Source organism: Nannobrachium achirus (assembly GCF_963921795.1).
Source record: "Nannobrachium achirus genome assembly, chromosome: 11".
Lineage (NCBI taxonomy): Eukaryota > Metazoa > Chordata > Actinopteri > Myctophiformes > Myctophidae > Nannobrachium > Nannobrachium achirus.
The window spans coordinates 51974396-51994086 of record NC_137820.1 but is presented as its reverse complement, the minus strand read 5'-3'; the positions used below and the strand labels follow the sequence as shown (position 1 = coordinate 51994086).

General features: G+C 43.6%; 1 protein-coding gene across 1 annotated transcript in view; it reads right to left on the bottom strand.

Moving 5' to 3' along the window:
- Positions 1–19691, bottom strand: part of LOC308294430 (carbohydrate sulfotransferase 8-like) — a gene marked incomplete at both ends in the record, with an annotated part of 103070 nt that overhangs the window by 66758 nt on the left and 16621 nt on the right. Inside the window, 2 exons of the mRNA XM_080737163.1 lie at positions 1463–1674; positions 18175–18271. Coding sequence (XP_080593289.1) covers positions 1463–1674; positions 18175–18271 — 309 coding nt within the window. The remainder of the gene's footprint in view (positions 1–1462; positions 1675–18174; positions 18272–19691) is intronic.

Sequence of the window (19691 nt, the reverse complement as noted above, 5' to 3'; positions counted from 1 at the left end):
AGAAGCAGTGCTCTTCCGAGCACAGGTCTCCACCAGGTCAGGCATGTAATGTGTTTTACATAAGTCGGCCTCCTGATGGCGCTATAAAAGGCTGATGTAAAAAATGCAGGGAAAAGGTTTTACCTTGGCCTCTAAGGAGTGCGCATACAAAGTTTGACACTAATCGGTGGAGTTATAGGTGAAAACATGAATCGGCCTGTTATAGCGCCACCATGAGGCTGATTTGATTTTTCTTAAGTGGCATTTATTCCTCTGCCTATTGGGAATGTGCATGCACAATTTCACCAAAATCGCACACTGCGTTCAGGATTTCAGGCATTTTATTCAAAACCAATCAGGATGGAATATGGAAAATCTGACACATCCATGTCGATCACATGACTGTAGAGATACTGTCTACTGATTTACGTGATTTTTGGACAAAATCTGTAGGAGTACTGGCAAAAGTTAGTTTTGCAAAAGTCGGCCTCCTGGTGGCGCTAGAACAGGCCCATGTGAAATATTTGGGGCAGAGGTTCTGAATTGGTGTCGAGGGAGTGTGTGTGCACAGTTTGGCAGCGACCGGGCCAACGGCGCCGGAGATTAGCTGGTAACGGACAAACGGACGGACGGACGGACGCACGCACGGACGCACGCACGGACGCACGGACGGACGGACGGAGGGGAAAACATACTCTCCCTCAGCCTTCGGCTGGTGGAGACAATGAAAAAACTGATAAAAAGCAAACACATTTTCAGAAATTGGAAGAAAATTGGAAAAGATAAAACAAAAACAAAAAAGAAATAGAAAAACAGAACTGTCAAACCGACTTTTCTCCACAATGGAAATGTAGCGTTCTGGCAATAAATCTGTCAACTAATGGTGGATCACCTGCCAAAGTGGTTGGCAGGGCATGCTAACACACCAGCCACAGCACAACATTTACCAGCATTTGGCTGATGGTTGGTGGTAATAATTTCCCATGCTGTTCTACACAGCATGGATAACTGCTGACTGTGTCTGTGCAATACCGACCACAAGAGAATAAGTACAGTAAATACACTAAGAAAAATGTATACACTTGACTTGACAGAAATTAGGCAATGTTCGCTGATTATACGATGCTAACCACATTAACCATCTAAAATCTATTTCATACCGATCATCATGCCGATCTACAGTACAAGCTAACAAACAATCACATTCCAATGCATTGTGAGCGTGTAGATTGGCTATTCTTTTAATACAAGTAACATTTAGAAAACCTTTGATGTTTTTTTTTTAATGTTCGGCTCTAATTACATGCCCAAAATAGGGATGCCAGGTTGAAAGCGTTTACGGCAAATTTATACTCCAACAACTCCAACTCCTGATCTTCGACGCACTGTTAGCTTGAATATCAGTTGTTTTCAGCAAGCAATGCCAGCATCTGACGCAGTATAAAATTAAGCTTTGATCCACAGAGCATAGACAGCCACTGACCTGGGGTCTGCTGCTGGACCATCTCAGAGAGGTCCTGGAGGCGGACCAGAAGGAGCAGGGAGCCGGCTCCCAACAGCAGGAGGAACCACAGGGAGCAGTACAGGGAGCAGGGCAGCTTCATGGCCACCACCAGCAGCCTCTTCCTCCCACGCAGAACATCCAGAGTCCTACAGTCCACCTGGCTCATCCCACTGCAGCCCAGCCTGCACAGCCTGTGGAAGGACAGACACTTCATTTATACTTAGTTGCGCAGCGGCGTTTTACGGTGAAAATAGCCGTTCAAAGTTCACAATGCGTTGCAATGCGACGCACTGTGAGCTTGTAGCCAGGTAGATTATTTTTATACAGTTTTATATCAGTCTACAGTACAGACTTGTGCTTTCTGTTGTATTGTTCTTCAGTGTTTCCGTTGCATTGAATCAAAAGTAGCAAGTATGAACGATAGGGACCCACAAGACACATTCCTGTATATGTTTTGTACTTGGCAAGCAAAGTGATTCTGGGAAAGATAATACATCGGGGGACATGTGAAACACAGACATGTGAAACATGAAAAGACAACCGGAGGTGGAGGAAGGGTAGAGGTTTGACAGGGTAAAAACTGGTAACATCTACTGTGTTCTTGCTCAGCTACAGCAAATCGATTCCTGTGCATCATGAGTCATGACAGAATATTGTCAGATTGTGTGAAGACAGGGACACAGCATACCCTGTGACAATGTTCTTGTGAAACAGAAGCATGTCCACTGACTGCGTCAGAATCTATGTGAAGAAACGACAGCTGGCAATGCTACGAATAATACGTCTTAATAACACCAGTAAGACTCCCTAATCGGGAGATAAGCGACCGTCAGGTCGCATACAAAACTTTAGAGGCAATGGTAGCCAATCAGGAGGGAATATGGGAAATGGGACAGATCCATGTTGATGACAAGACTTTAGAGATACTGTGTACCGCTTTGCGTGATTTTAGGGCAGAATCTGTAGGAGCAGTGTCCATAAATGTATTTGCAAGAATCGGCCTCATGGTGGTGCTAGAAGAGGGCCATGTCAGAAATGAGGGGTGGTTTGGCAGCCAAGGAGTGTGTGTGCAAAGTTTGGCATGGATTGGGGCAACGGTTGCGGAGATATGAGTAGGGCAAAAGTGTGACGTGACGGACAGACTGACAGCCGGTGGAGGTTTGATAGTAACTGCGATCTGACGGTCGCAATTAACACAGAGTGTTGTTTTTGTAGGCCTGATGGGAACGCAAATTGTCTTTGTTTGATGAGACCCAGAAGCACACAAACTAACATGACCTCTTCTTACCTAACCTAGGAGTTAAGAGTTACAGTCAAAAGCCATGACTAGAGCAAAGCCCAACTTGTTTTTAAACTGCGCTCAAGTTTGCTTCCTAGCTAGGGGCACCTGATCTTTGAAGGCTTAGCTGAGACCAAATGGATCAGCGAGTAATGGCTAGCGGAAGACCAGAGACGTCAATGCAAACCACAAGAGCGCAGCCAGCGTAATGATACATGACAGTCAGGGATAACCACAGCCAACATAGAGGCAGCGTGAAACACATGGGCGCAAGACACAGGTCAATGCTCCAGTCTGTCTAGAAGAGATGCTTTCTGTACCGCAGCCAACAAGCCCAACTAGAGTTAATAAGGATGCTGCCAGCCTAGTTAAATATGCTGGTGCATGATGAATTTGTCTGTGTGTGTGTGTAGTGGGGGGACATATATGCATATTTGTGCATTAGTGTATGCATTTCCGCATGTTTACTCTCCGTGAATCCAGTAGAAGATGTTGCTGACTGCAGCCTTCCTGTTCCCTAGAGACCAGGCAGGAACATCTGTTCCTCTGGAGCTTGGTCAAACAGCCTCTCTCAGCAGGTGCAACTAGCCTAACTTAGCAGTTCAAGCACACTCATAAGCACACACGCATGTATGCATGCATTGCACGCACGCACGCACGCACGCACGCACACACACACGCACACGCACACACACACACACACACACACACACACACACACACACACACACACACACACACACACACACACACACACACTAGTACTAGTACTTACGATTGTATTATTGGGTGCAATCATTTAAATAAAACACAGTTAAAGGATGTAAATGGTGCATTATTATTACTAGCCCTTACCCGTTCAAAGATATGAGCTCCGAAATGATGTGCAGTGTGTGGATTATGGGATGTGCACTGTGCACACAGTATATGAGGGATGGAAAGTAACTTTAACTGGTGCTTGCATGCAGGGGCGTCACTAGCAATTCTGGGCCCCTAGGCCAGAAATCTGTATGGGCCCCCCCATGCAAGCGGAGAACCGGCCAACCGGGAACACTTTGTTACTGTTTGAATGACATGTGTCACAATGATACGGTAGCCGTGATCGTCTCAGCAATCATTTTAGTAGCAGCTTAAATATGTGCAGGTGTTGTGCAGAATATACAATCACTAATCAATAGCAGCAGTGCTCAAGCAAATGCACATGAGGAGTGAAGCATATAGGCTATACATAGGAAGTTGAATAGGAGAAAAAATAAGCAGTATAGGACTATTCAGATTGGGTGAAGTATGAACATGATTAGCCTACATGCAAAAATGAGTCTGCATGCAATCAGAACTTTGGCTAGTTAGCTAAACTATGGAAAACAAGGGTTGGATATAATGATCTGAGAATACATCTACTGTATAACAGGCTAGATCATATAAGGCTATATGAGAATGGCATAACAGGACATTCTTGTGTGTACTGTGTCTGTGTGTATGCACATACATTGTTTTAACAGCAAAGTCAGTCAGTGTGTTTAATCTACAGCAAGATCCTGTGAACATTTTGGGAGTTCACAAAACAATAATAGCCTACTGTGACTGACTGAAACAAAAATATTGTGATGCCTAGATTGTTATTTTTGTATGACATAATCATATGACTACTAGATAGATAATGGGATATTATACAATTATTGTTATTACTAGGGACATCCAGCAGTTTGTCTTGTTTCTCCAGCAGAGTTTCTAGTGTCTCCATCTATCTCTCTGGAAGAGGTTGCACATGAACTCTGCAGCGGCCGCACTGAGGCGCTCAAACACAAACACTCTGACATTAATCCTCACACTACTTGACACTATTACCATACTTTAGATAACTAGTCATTGTTGCAAAAAACCAAACCATTTTTCACTTTGATTTGGGAACCTACATACATTCATAACATGATGCGATTGTGATCAACTGATCATGTCACTAGTTTGGGAGTGCTTCCTTCCAGAACTTAGCAAACAGGTGTTTCGTTCGAAACACTTGCGTTTGTGCTTAAAACGTTATCCATGCTTATTGCTTAATGGTGTTGGATAAAGAAGGAAGAAGGAAGAGGGGAGAATATTTTCTGTTGCATGCTTACCCACAGACATCAGCTGCTTCCTTGAGTGTAAACAGTCAAGCTCTCCTCTCAGTTTACAGTAATGAAACATGCTGCTCTATGTCACATTACGTCTTTTTTTCTCTCTCTCCCTGTCTCTGTTCAATGCGTGTTGTGTGTGGAAGAAGCCGGGGGAGGGTGGAGCGAACAGAACCTGAAAGTTGATCTTATGTTTGCAGTCTTTTTTTTTTTTTTTCTCCCTCTCCCTGTCTCTGTTCAATGCATGCTGTTGTGTGCTGCAGAAGCTGCTTTACAGTCAGGACCGGGGGAGGGTGGGGCGAACAGAACGTGAGAGTTGATCTTATGTTTGCAGGGCCAATGAAAAGACTTTTCCATTTACTTCAGATGATCATAATTATCCTGTAGAGCACACCTAAGTTTCACAACCATAACATGATGCAAGCGGACGCACAAACCGCAAAGCTACTATAGGTCTCAAAACAACTGAAAGCAGGAGAAACCATTTTAGCTTTGTAAGGGGTGAGTATATAATATAGGGACCCTCAATTATTTAAATTGTATCGCTCATTGGTTTTATTCCAGCAGTAATTTTAAGTTTTTAGACACAAATGATAAACATCATAATAATAATTATTATTATTGGGGGAAAAAGAGTTTTAATCCAGACTTTTCGAGGGCCTCTGGCACCTTGGGCCCCCTTACCTCAGTCTAACTTTCCTACCCCTAGCTACGCCACTGCTTGCATGCTAATATGTAGGAGCATCAATGTAAGAAATACCCGTTCCATTTAACGGCTACAGAGATACTGTGTACCGATCTGCATGATTTTGGACAACATCTGTAACAGGGCCAGAACCAGTAGCAATAGCTCAAGGACCCTTAGACACTAACTCTGGGCGAGCCCCAGGATCGAACTGGGACCTTTCCGGTTCCCAGGTGGCCACTCTACCTCCTGAACCACTGCCGCGGCTGCCCGACTGCCGATGTTCATTAGAGAAGGAGCACACAGACAGAGGCTGGCCTTGTATTGTGATGAGCAGTCTTTTACCTTAAAACCAGGCAAATGCAAACATGAATGCTGCGATCAGCGCCTTGGCCTAATTGTTTGACCAATTAAAAAGCAATACAGAAATGAGCCAACCAGGTGGCTCAACTGTCTTCCACATAAACACAGATCTAATTGTGACATTGTGGGCTTGATTCTGGCTCAAGACCAAAGCCATAATCCCTTATTGTTAACTTTTTTATAGATGCTAGTTAAGTCTCTGTAATGCTCAGAAGTGAAACGCTTGGCCAGGCACCGAGGCTGGTAATCCAGCCTTTGCAGCGATCCTGACAACCTTTGCTGCGTGTCACCCCCCATCTCTCTCCCCGTTTCCTGTCAGCCTACTGTACACCTATCAATAAAGGCAGAAAGTGAAAGTGAAACGCTTTCCCTGTTGTGATTGACACACACACACACACACACACACACACACACACACACACACACACACACACACACACACACACACACACACACACACACACACACACGGCGAGTGGCGACCGTCAGTCTTAAGTTTCGAGTCCTCTGTGGGGATCTCGACCCGCACGTTGACTGCCGAGTCTCGACTCACAGATTGACAACAACCTAACGATTCCCATGGAAGGAGGAAGAGAATAGATGAGATATTTCTTGCACTACTGTTTATTAAGTGCTCTGGTGTTTTCTATAAACTGGGATTGTCTTTGCATGATTTACTGTATGCTTCTGACGCACCCTCAACGTGAATAATGATCTAAAAACAACAGGTCGCGCATCAGAGTTTTGTCTGTGGAGAGGGTGAGGCTAAGCGCTTCAGGGTAGTGTGAGCAAGCCGCGAGCGGCAGTCAACCTGCGGGTTCGAGACCCCCAAACGGTCGCCCCATGGCGTCTTACTGGTTACAGTATACTATGAAGTATGCATGCTACTGTACAGTGGGTCGATTACGTGTTCAGAATACATTATGTTATTTAGATAGCCATTTTGTTTGCTTGACCACAAATACAAAAGGATGTTATTTAGATAGGAGGCTCTATATATAAGCACTGGTGGGTATTCCTGCTGGGCATTGCTGCCCGTCACACCAACGGTGCCACTATAGGCCACCTGCAGGGTTGTCAGCCGGGAGCCATCCTTCACTGATGTTTTGCTCCTTTATTCCCGGAACATCTTGCGGTGGCGGAGCAGCGGCAGCCAGGGACGTCTTCCCTGCAGCCAGCTCAGAGGACCCTTGTTCTCCCCACACTCTTGTGGTATTGTACTTGTGGATAATATGGAACATGGAGTCCCAGCCACAAGGCCACTGAGCTGATGCTCTGGAATGGATAAGAGCATCTGCTACATGGCTAAATTATAAATTGTAATTGTAATGCCTTAAGGGACAATACACTGCAACGATTTATATGTTATATGCTATATCTATACACTGTCTACCACAGATACAATGTATATTTGTTGAAGGACTAATGTTCCATTAGAAGCGACAAAACCGAGCAGTCTTCTGTGCATCTATAAAACACTGAATGGTTATCCCTGTGGTAAACTCCATAAACATTATCACTGTGGTAAACTCCGTAAAATTATTTGGGACCAACGTGGGGCCAGTGTGTTGTGACGTCCAGTGACATGGCTGAATGGGAATATTCCAGACTGTTTAGTCAAACCAGCAGTCAGTAGGCTTGCTATCTTTGTAAACTCCAGATGGTATAACCCCACATAGGGCTGTTACAATTATTACATAATCGTCTAATCGTGATTTCTTTTGCCATAATCGTGATTATTTTTCATAATCGTCATAATCGTTTCCATGTTGAAAAATGTTCATACATTAAAAAAAAAAAGGTCAAACGATGCGACGCGTTGTGAGCTTGTAGATCGGCTATTTCCACTATCAATGTACTTTTTTAAGTGTAAAGTTGTGAAATATGTCAGTAATTTCTTTGTATATTTAGGTTGTGTCATATCTGACATGTGCAACTTCAAAGCCTAAAAGCCAAACAGAAATGTAATTGTCAACGACAAAAACACAATTAAATCGTTAATCGCAATTATTTGAGTGACAAATAATCGTCATGTAAAATTTCATAATTGTGAGAGCCCTAACCCCACACATACAGTACTGTAAATGTAAAGCAACATAGCTGTACCTACCATAGAGCTGCTGGCTGCGGGTTTGAGACCATACTAAGCCACTTATCTTTTTTATGGTGTGACTGTTGTGTGTTTTTTAGAGGACCAATGGAAATGGAAAGCCTTACGGCTTTATTGTGTTTTTATCCTCTGTGATATTGTGTCTGTATATGTTGTGGAGGTGATGATGTGCTCTTTCCTTTTATCACTAAATAAATGAATGAATTCCATCACATGAAAGTTCTCTCCTTTTTAACCATGTTACAATGTTTATCCAAACAGGGGCACCCACTGGCCTATCGGTCCAGGCGCACACCACATAAGGCTCAGTGTAGCCTGACAGCGTGTCGCTGGTTCGATTCTCGATCCTGACTACCTTTGTTGCGTGTCTCTCCCCGTTTACTGTCAGTCTACTGTCCTATCAATAAAAGCCCAAAAGACATATCTTTAGATATTTAGAGCTTGTAGATCTGCAATTTTTGTCTCCGCCAGGCCGAATGTTTTCACCCCATCCGTGTGTGTGTGTGTGTGTGTGTGTGTGTGTGTGTGTGTGTGTGTGTGTGTGTGTGTGTGTGTGTGTGTGTGTGTGTGTGTGTGTGTGTGCGCGCGTGTGTGTGCGTATTGCCATAAGCAAGTATGTCCGCCTATGAGCAGCTTATCTCCGGCACCGTTGGAACAATTGCCATGAAACTTTGCATGCAAACTCCTTGGAGGCGCCTCCAAAAATTGGCCTGTTATAGCGCCAGCAGAAGGCCTATTAACATTCTGTAGTCAAGGCATAAAAAAGCGAACTAAATCTCAAAGATAATACACTTCACTAATCACTCCACAACAAACTGAATTTAATTAAAATACTTAATTACGTGTATGGAAATGCAGACGTGCACATGCACCAACACCGTCCCTTATGAGCGGACGTGGATGCTGTGTCAAGATGACAAATTATAATCAAATCTATAACATACAACACACTCCTGTAATTTGAAAGAGTGGAAGGACAATGTACTATGAAAATATCAGTACAAGCTGTGGAACATATGGCTGGTGCCTGCTGGTCAACACATCCCATGTTTTATATCAGCCCTAAGCCTCCACATATGCACTTATTTCCATCAGAATTTAGCCTTTAGTTTTATTGTTTGTGAAAAACTAAAATGTGTTTCCGTGCATAGTTCCCATCACATCCTTATTTCCATAGAAAAAAGAGAGGGAAGAAGAACAGAGGTGGGGAGAGGGCAAGGGAAAAGGAGAAAGGAGATCAATCAAAGAAAACAAAACTAATTATCTACATATTTACACACAGTATCCGAGATGACTGTTTCATGAAAACAGATGAGAAGAGTGGAGGGGTAGAGGCCACGGGGAAGCTCTGCACTGGAGGAAAATATTCTATTGATTCACTGACTGAGCCTCCATCCTCATTCTAGATTCCTCACATCCACTGTAGCCATGAAAAACATCATTGTCTAGTTTTGCGGGACCTCAGACAGTGAATTGTCTTCTCGAGCACTATTATCTGCAAATCAATTGTTTTCCTTCATTCCACAAAATCAGCTTGAGGGCAACTGAAATAAGAATGAATGATTTGTCTATAATGGTGACTCTTGCTATGTGTTTACTTCAGTTAAAGCACAAATACTGTTTGCAACTCTCCATTATGTCCATCCTTTATCACTTGGCACTGGTGGCAGCATATTTAGCATAATTACATGTAGCCTTTTTCATTGCATTTTTCTTTCACCATTATTGAAGTTTCTTATTATCGTTTATTCATTCATCACATTTTCTACGAAATCAGTCCTTCTGATATTGCCTCCGCCAGTGCCAGGCCGACTGACCGAAGCCCGGACGGGCGAAGGCCGGATACAATGTTTTCAATCTTGTCCGTCCATGTGTTGCTGAAGAGTGCAAGTCTCTTGTGTTGGTATAACTAGAGGTTCGCGGCCCTTCGGGCCGCTCACATCTAGAGATCGCGCCTGCTTCGCAGGCGCTCACAGCTACGTTGCAGCAGTGATCCACCCACATCCATCCATCCATCCATCCACATCCATCCATCCATCCATCCACATCCATCCACATCCATCCATCCATCCACATCCATCCATCCATCCATCCACATCCATCCATCCATCCATCCATCCACCCATCCATCCATCCATCCATCCACATCCATCCATCCATCCATCCATCCATCCACATCCATCCATCCACATCCATCCATGCATCCATCCATGCATCCATCCATCCATCCATCCATCCATCCACATACATGCATCCATCCACATCCATCCATCCATCCATCCATCCATGCATCCATCCATCCATCCATCCATCCATCCATCCACATCCATCCATCCATCCACATCCATCCATCCATCCACATCCATCCATCCACATCCATCCATCCATCCATCCACATCCACATCCACATCCACATCCATCCATCTATCCATCCATCCATCCATCCATCCATCCATCCACATCCATCCATCCATCCATCCATCCACATCCATCCATCCATCCACATCCATCCATCCATCCACATCCATCCACCCATCCACATCCATCCATCCATCCATCCATCCATCCATCCATCCACATCCATCCATCCATCCATCCATCCACATCCATCCATCCATCCATCCATCCACATCCATCCATCCATCCACACCCATCCATCCATCCATCCACATCCATCTATCCATCCATCCATCCATCCATCCACATCCATCCATCAATCCACATCCATCCATCCATCCATCCATCCACATCCATCCATCCATTCACATCCATCCATCCATCCATCCATCCATCCATCCATCCACATCCATGCATCCATCCATCCATGCATCCATGCATCCATCCACATCCATCCACATCCATGCATCCATGCATCCATCCACATCCATGCATCCATCCACATCCATCCACCATCCATCCATCCATACTTACTGTACTTTGCTGTACTCTACTGTACCTGACTGTACCGTATTGTACTGTACTTTGCTGTACTCTAATGTACCTGACTGTACCATATTGTACTGTACTTTGCTGTACTCTACTGTACCTTGCTGTACCGTATTGTACTGTACTTTGCTGTACTCTACTGTACCTTGCTGTACTGTATCTTACTGTACTGTAATCTACTGTATCTTACTGTACTGTAATCTACTGTATCTTACTGTACTGTAATCTACTGTATGTTACTGTACTGTACTCTACTGTACCTTACTGTACTGTACTGTACCTCTCTCTCTCTCTCTCTCTCTCTCTCTCTCTCCCCCTGTGCAGCTGACCCCCCCTTCCCTCTTGTAACCTGAGACTTTGGTGATGATAATGACACATTGCTCTACAGAGGATTGCGCAATAGGTATTGCGAAATAAGCATATAAACACAAACTGTACGGTAAATATGCATTTTGAAAAGATGACACTAAGTGGATTACGTTCAGCATAGCATGCAGTATATATTTCTGTAATAATGGTGACTTCTAACATGACCGAATGTTGGGAATAGCCGAACAAATTGTACTTTGCTGTACTCTACTGTACCTGACTGTACCGTATTGTACTGTACTTTGCTATACTCTACTCTACTGTACCTGACTGTACCGTATTGTACTGTACTTTGCTGTACTCTACTGTACCTTGCTGTACCGTATTGTACTGTACTTTGCTGTACTCTACTGTACCTTGCTGTACTGTATCTTACTGTACTGTAATCTACTGTATCTTACTGTACTGTAATCTACTGTATTTTACTGTACTGTACTCTACTGTACCTTACTGTACTGTACCTTACTGTACTGTACTGTACTGTACTGTACTGTACTGTACTGTACTGTACCTTACTGTACTGTACTGTACTGTACCCCCCTCTCTCTCTCTCTCTCTCTCTCTCTCTCTCTCTCTCTCTCTCCCTGTGCAGCTGACCCCCCCTTTCCCTCTTGTAACCTGAGACTTTGGTGATGATAATGACACATTGCTCTACAGAGGATTGCGCAATAAGCATATAAACACAAACTGTACGGTAAATATGCATTTTGAAAAGATGACACTAAGTGGATTAAGTTCAGCATAGCATGCAGTATATATTTCTGTAATAATGGTGACTTCTAACACGACCGAATGTTGGGAATAGCCGAACAAAAACAGTCTTTGGCCGTTTTGAGTTGGTGTGGCTAAGATAATCCCTTAGAACTCAAGTAAGGAAGCTTTTATAAATAACACTCACATCACACACCTAAGCAAGGCTTGCATCAATATTCCTCTCCAGAAATGTTAACTCTCTACGACTCAGACGAGCCCTCCATCGGCGTCTCCAGTCATCTCGGTTCTCCATACATCTCGCCAGCTCATTTGTGCTTTCTGCACGAGCATCTTTCTTTAGTACGTCCACGTAGGTAGTTGTGGGACGTCCTCTCGATCGATGCCTGTGTGTCACAGTACAAGCTTTTTGGCCTTGGGTGAGAACCAGGGTGAGAAATGAACACCAGCTCCCACATGGTGAATGTGAGTCATTTGCCATGCATTGTGATCAGTTGACTTAATTGGTTTGCCATACATAGATTTTATCAGTTACAAAGAGCTGATAAAAAGAGGGGGCGGCATAGCTCAGGGGTAGAGAAACCGTTATTAGAGCACGAAGGGTTCCCAGTTCGAATCTGGGCTCCCCCTGAGTTAATGTCGAAGGGTCATTGAGACTCTGAACCCCTAATTGCTCCCGGTGAGTAGGTTGGTGTCTTGCATGGTTTCCTCCGCCACCGGTGTATGAATGTGTGTGTGAATGGGTGGATGTAATGCACAATCTATGTAAAGTGCCTTGGATAAAAGCGCTATATAAATGCACCATACCATTTAGCTATAACAGGCAAATGAGAAGAACACAATTGACACCACACACAAGTACCTACAACACAGTAGGACTGGCCTGGGCTGCAACCACGCCTGTCCCTATGCATTCTCCACCTGTTGTTTTGCTATTGAGTGTTGGTTGTTTGGGCCTGAAATCTAAGACTTCCTAGTCTTGTTTTAGTGATTGCTTTTCCCTGTAGTTCAGTCAGACAAAGGTTTTAGAATTGATAGTCTACTCCATGTTCCCTTCCATAATCAATGTTAATTCACTTTTGCCTGGTTGATACACTAGCTAGCTGCATCGATTATTTAACAGATTGGATAGATACAGTGGCACAGCATGTGAAAAGAATCAAATCCCCTTGATGTCGTTGGTTGTGGATATATCTGGGCGTTGGACAAGACAGAGCAGATGTTAAGAGCCCAGTTTCTATGTACCCTGCTGGCCGATGATCAAATCCCATCAGACCTTTTCTTCTGCCTCTCTTTAGTTTTCTCCCTACCAGCTCTCTACTACCAAACCATCTAAAATCAGGGGTCTTGCATGTTTTTCAGGCCAAGGAAAGACCCCTTAGCAGAGATAGAAACAAAGCAGGGACCCCCACAAGAGGTTTTCAAAGCTAGCTCACAATATTTAGCTGATTGTCTCATCAATGTCAGTTGACGGTTGAGAGATTTGAGACTAGCTTGGAAGTATTCCATTGTATGTTTGTGTCCACGAGTTGCTGCCAAGTGATGCTGCAGCTTTGATGGCTTCATAGATTCGTTTGACAGCACTATCATCAGTGTTGTGTAAATTAGACGTTTCTTGTTTGTTTGTTTGTTTGTTTACACATTATCTTTGCCAATAATATGTGGCTGCACACTTGGGGATCGGCTAGCTGGAATAATGTTGTTAATGCGTATATTCAGACAAACCCAACCCCCCAACACCCACCCATTAGACAATTTGAATATAGGATACGGTTTCCGCACAGTATGCGGAAAATGCAGCACTTCATGCCACATTATCAGCTTGTCTGATGTTGTCGGGTTATTATGCACAGCATAACGTCTTATGCAGAGCATAATAACCCTGGCATCATGTTCAGTTTGCCTCTTCCTCCCCTCCCACTCTCCCTCCCTCTCTCCCTCCTTCCCCCTCTCCCTCTCTACACTGATCATGCTCTGGTCAGAAGTCACACACAACGGAAACCGTTGCCTAAACACAGTGATTTACACGATGTCAACCATGTATGGGCCATATACCGGTATGGCCAATGGGCATATGTGCGCTGATGTTGGGCAAGTCCAGTCCAAACATACATGAGTATATCTGTGACCCCTCACTCACAACATTAATTTGAAATAAATGTTTTGAGAGTTAGTTTTCTTCCCCCCTACAAGCCTTATTAGATTACAAAGACTTTAGTCAATTCTCTTATCCAGAGTAATGTACTTTGTTCAACAGAAGAATATACAACGCCCTAGAGTGGCAACATTACAAGCTAACAATAATGACACAACAGCAGCCTGGGTTCTGACTTGACTTAAATGCAGTCACTTTCATAATGACGTTTTAGAAATTTAGCAAGGCAAGCTGATCTCTTCAGTATTCCTGAAGTCATATTAACAATGCATGATTAATGTGCAGTGTAATAGAACAACTCACACAATCAAGATCTTTGTTTGGTCTCTCAATCTCTTTCATTCACAGTGGAATGAACGGTAATGAACTTTATAGCATGCGTGCCATGCCACCATTGAGATTAAAATCATTTGAGCATTTGATTTGAACATTTTGCACAGATTTCGATCAGTCCAACAGTAAACTCTCTCACTCATAGTGGATTATGATTACTACTGTATGCAAGGGCATAGATTTGGTCTCAACATTTATAGGGACACAACAACCCACCCAATGCATGCTACACAAGCCAAGCGCAGGTTACCGGTAGTCCAAATTAGACAACAGGTAGTTCCGACAAAGCAATCTGATTGGTTGAAATAGCTTTCTACCCGTGCGAATAATGAGTATTACCACACAGGTCTCATCATAGAAAGAAATCAGCTGTGCACAGTCACAAAATAGCCGCCTGGTCGCTTTTATTGATTACACTAGCGACTACACTAGCAGTTTTCATGTGATGTTAAGGGACATACAGTAGTGATGAAATCTGGCATTAATTACAACGAAATGAAGTTGACATGTTTTTTTAGGTTGTTGTATAATCAGCCCTGCCTACGGAACTCGCCTGTCGGCTCGTTCCTGCAGCAAGACTGGCGTGCCAATAACCACGATAATGCACACCCTCTTGTGTAATAATAACGATTAAATAACACAATCAAAAGCTATGCCTACACTGGAAATGTGCACTAATAATAGCTCCAAATCCCTACAGGTGACGTAATTTTGTAGTTGAACCTTTCCGACCAAAGCGTCGGTGGTTGGAGACCATATGGATTGGCTTTTCACCTTCAAGGACAAACAAAGGTGCAATCTCAACGTGCTGCACTGAGAACTCGATTCCAAGGTAATGTTGGTGATGTAAAGTTTTGTCATCAGTTAGCAGCTTGATGCCAGTTTTAACAAAGAAGCACTCTCATTCTCCCAATGAGAAACTAGTGTACAGTAGTAATGTCTGATAATCACATATTTTTATTTGCAATTGTGTATTTAGCTAGAACCGTCACCGCTCATCAGTATTCAGTATAACAAGTAACACATCTTCAAACTAAACACAGGCTCTCCATCCATTGTGCTTTTTGGAGCTGTGTGGAACAGAGCTCCCCATAGGCAGCAATGTGTGTCCTCACCGTCAAGTGAGAACTGTCCCGTTGAGTTTGAACAGGATCTGCGCATGCGCGACCGCACGCACGCCACACACACACACACACACACACACACACACACACACACACACACGGCTCGAACTACCGAACACAGAAAACGTAGCAATTAGCAAATCTACGAGCTCACAGAATGAGTCGCATCCCGGCCGAAATTGACTAGTAAAGGCGGCCGTACACTACACGATAATCGGGGCATTTAATTACCCTCCCGACAGTCGGGCTGCCCCCGACTGAAAGGGGCAGCAGACAAACACAATCACAACTACAATATTACCGCTGACGGCGACGCGCGCAGCAAATACCGAAGCGTTGAAACGGCACATCTGTACTTAGACAGCGCGAGCCCCAGACAAACACACTCCCAAGAACAGGAGCGCTCGAGCACATAGTAGCCTACATCCTTTATACAGTGCTCCCCAGACCCCCGCACCAACACAACAGTGACCACCGAATGCATGCAACAAGGGCCAGAGAACCCACATAGCAAACAGGTTTGGCCCGAATCCGGCTGAAATCCGGCAGGTCTGGCTGACTATGGCTTGTGTGCCACACATCTCCAACTAGTCATCACAGTGTCTCTACATCATAATAACAGCTGGGTTTCTCAATCACTTTCTCATAGTGAACTAGGGCGCCCAATAACACCAGTCCAGGGTGCCTCAGAATAATATTTAGAATGTATCAATATCTTGTAGTGAGCTTGTAAATCTGCTACTTTTGGTGAATATCCCCTTAGAATAGGGATGCTGGGGTTTATTGATTATTGTTTATTTTAAATCTGTCCTAATGAAAGATTTAAGGGAGCCTCCGCACACTCAAAAGTGTGCAAAATCATGTTCTTCATTTGCAGTTAAATAAAGTGCAAGCTTTTGGTCATAGACCTTCTTCAGGCATGCAGCACCTCGATGAGTGGTGGTCCTTTCACTATTAATCTGTCCTATAGAAGCAGATATTTTCTCAAGTTATATGTTTGTTAGGCCTATTATGGACAGTATTTGTTATTATTTCAAATAATAGTAAATATGCTACATTTGCATAAAGCAAGTATTTGTCTACTCCCATCACACACACACACACACACACACACAGATCTAGAAGACATAGAATGTAAAAATATAGATCTAGAACACATAGAATCAATCTAAAAAATATAGAACTAGAACACATAATTTATAGATCTAGAACACATAGAATTCATAGATCTAAAACACATAGAATCAAAAACATAGATCTGGAACTGCTCAAATTCACAGCTCCACTTCGAACCGAGGTTTGATTTTTCACCAGTAACTAGAAATGAACCACTTACAATGGAAAACATGACACGATATCCAAACCTAATTTCAACGTTTATTACTATGGCATAATTTCCTCTTGGCAGATGCAAGTAAAACTAAAGCCATAATTCATGTGATGAAAAAAAAAGATACCACGGTATAGTTTTATCTCTTGTCGATCACATTTTTAGAACATTTATATATAGCTTATTATGTACTAGTCCTTGCCTGTTCGAAGATATGTGGTCCCAATGATGTGCAGTTTGGGTTATGAGGTGCGTACAGTATTATGAGGGACTGAATGTAGGAGTCTCAGAGGTAATGTTGGAGAATCCAGACGTATCAGTGATGTCAGTCATCTCCAAATTTGGGCACAGTTTCAGCATGCGGCTGTTACCAAGGCAGAGACACATGCGCAGTACAGGCGGCGGTATCACTGTTGGGCACTGTTTAGTATCAGTGATATATCAGACAGACATCGGACAGACAGACATTCGGTTGTTTATGAGTATAAAAGTATATACTAGTAAGACGCCTCAGGGCGACATGCAACCTCGCCCTGGCCAGTGATGAATATCGGAACAGTTACCCATATATGGAGATGGAGATCCCTGGTACCCATATATGGAGATCCCTGGTACCCATGGAGATCCATGTACTGTATATGGAGATATGCTGTGAGAGCCCAAACATATGCTTACTCAGTTATTCGTTATGTGAATGTCCTATGATGTCTATGACATCTGACATCATACCCTTCTATGCCCATACATGGAGATCCCTGTCTGTAGAACCAGCCGTTAGTGTGGTATGTGGCCAATGTGGCCTCCATATACGGGCATTCCCATATGAAGTCCTGTTAGATATGGGCTTAATATTGATGACATCAGGGAACTCCATATATGGGCATAAAAATGATTCTGTTAGTGTGACATCACAGTGAAATCAGAGTGTGACGTTAGGGCGGCAAACCCATAGAACCACAGTATCAGGCGTTATAGACAGAGATACATACGGACAAGCTGTGGCCGTTCACATACTAAACTGGTCGCAATTACACACGCACGCACGCACGCACACACGGCCGCACGCACGCACGCACACAGATAGTATCTGTGAACAGTCCAGTTAGAGCTTCGCTCAGTCAGTCCCAAAGCCTCCTAAAGTCAACAATAGTGAGTCAAATATATTGCCTGACCTCTGACCCTTCCTGGCTGAGTCTTCACTCAGACGGAAGGAGGCTTTCAGCAGGTCTGCCAAGGAAAGCGTACACAGCTGAGAGAGGCTGGCAGCGGCTGGATTAACATGACAGATGGAGTGCTCACACCGAGATCAATAGCTGTCTGTACCTTCCTCTGTGTGGGTGCAAGTTGATGTCCGATAACCTTATGGACAAACATAGCACCCTTTACAAAACGGACGGGTCACGAACGCCATCCATCATCACACCACTGCATCCACATAATGCTACATCCCCGAGGTGGGTCATCAGCACTCTGAAATAGGAAACGATTGCTAATATTGAACGTGTCGGTTGTATCAATATTGTGACTACAGAGCTACAACTTCATAATAGTGAGTCAGCGGGGAGCAACTCTGAATTATTTGACATTATTATTATTTTTTAGATTTTATTAATATGGTACTGAATTGGAAAGAGAGATAAAAATAAAAACACAGGATATATCTCAACTCTACAGTACATATGGAGACCCAGAAATGTCAGAAAGGATGGTGCACTTTTTGCAGCTCTACACTTTCCCGAGCAAGCACGTTACTTCCTTTGTCTCAAAAACGCAATGAGAATTGGGCAAGATGCAGCGTTATGTAAAACCCTATCTGACGTGGTGCTAAAAAAAGGGGTCTCACCTGAGTAAAAGCTTTTATAGCAAGGGAGTAACTGTCACTGTTACCCAATTCCTGATTTAATAGCTGACCCATCTTAAATGTAATGATACACAAACTGCTGGTTAGATACTATACCTAAGGCAGGGGTCTTCAACAGGGGGTCCGGGACCCCTAGGGGGTCCTCAAGAGTTACTACATGGGGGCCGCCAAATCTTTGTGTGATAGGATCATGTTTTTTCCATTAACCATTTGAACCCTAGCATCCCTATTTTGAGTGGAACATTAGCCAAAAATAGCAGATCTACAAGCTCACAACGCCTTGCGCTGCGAGGCGTTGTAAGCTTGTAGATTGGCTATTTTTGGCAAAGAGGTTTGTAGAGGGAAAAGAAGAGCAGACTAAGTATTTGACGGTTCAAGTGGTTAAATGTCTGAAAATACACAACATGATCACAGTGCTGTCAAACAAGTCTAAGCTGTCTAAGAAATCTATGAACATAACACAATTTTATACAATATGTAGTGGGGGTCCCTGCTTCATTTCTCTCCCAGCTAAGGGGTCCCTGGCCTGAAAACGTGCTATTCTGGGTCAAAGTTTAACCTTATCTACACCTCAGATAAGCACAAATACACGTGTAGGACATGGAAAGCTGTTTTCCGGTAGTACGATTACGGTTTCATGAGAGAATGAAAAAGGGATTAATCTACTTAGCCCAAGCTGAAGGGGGCTATGGGCCCTTTATTGAGGTAGAGGAGGTGGCTTACATTATAGTATCAACTCGTCGGATTTACAGATTATATTGCTGATAATATTCCTTGTAGTCCTTGTATTCAATCAGTATACTGTAGGTCTCATATAGTACCGGTAGG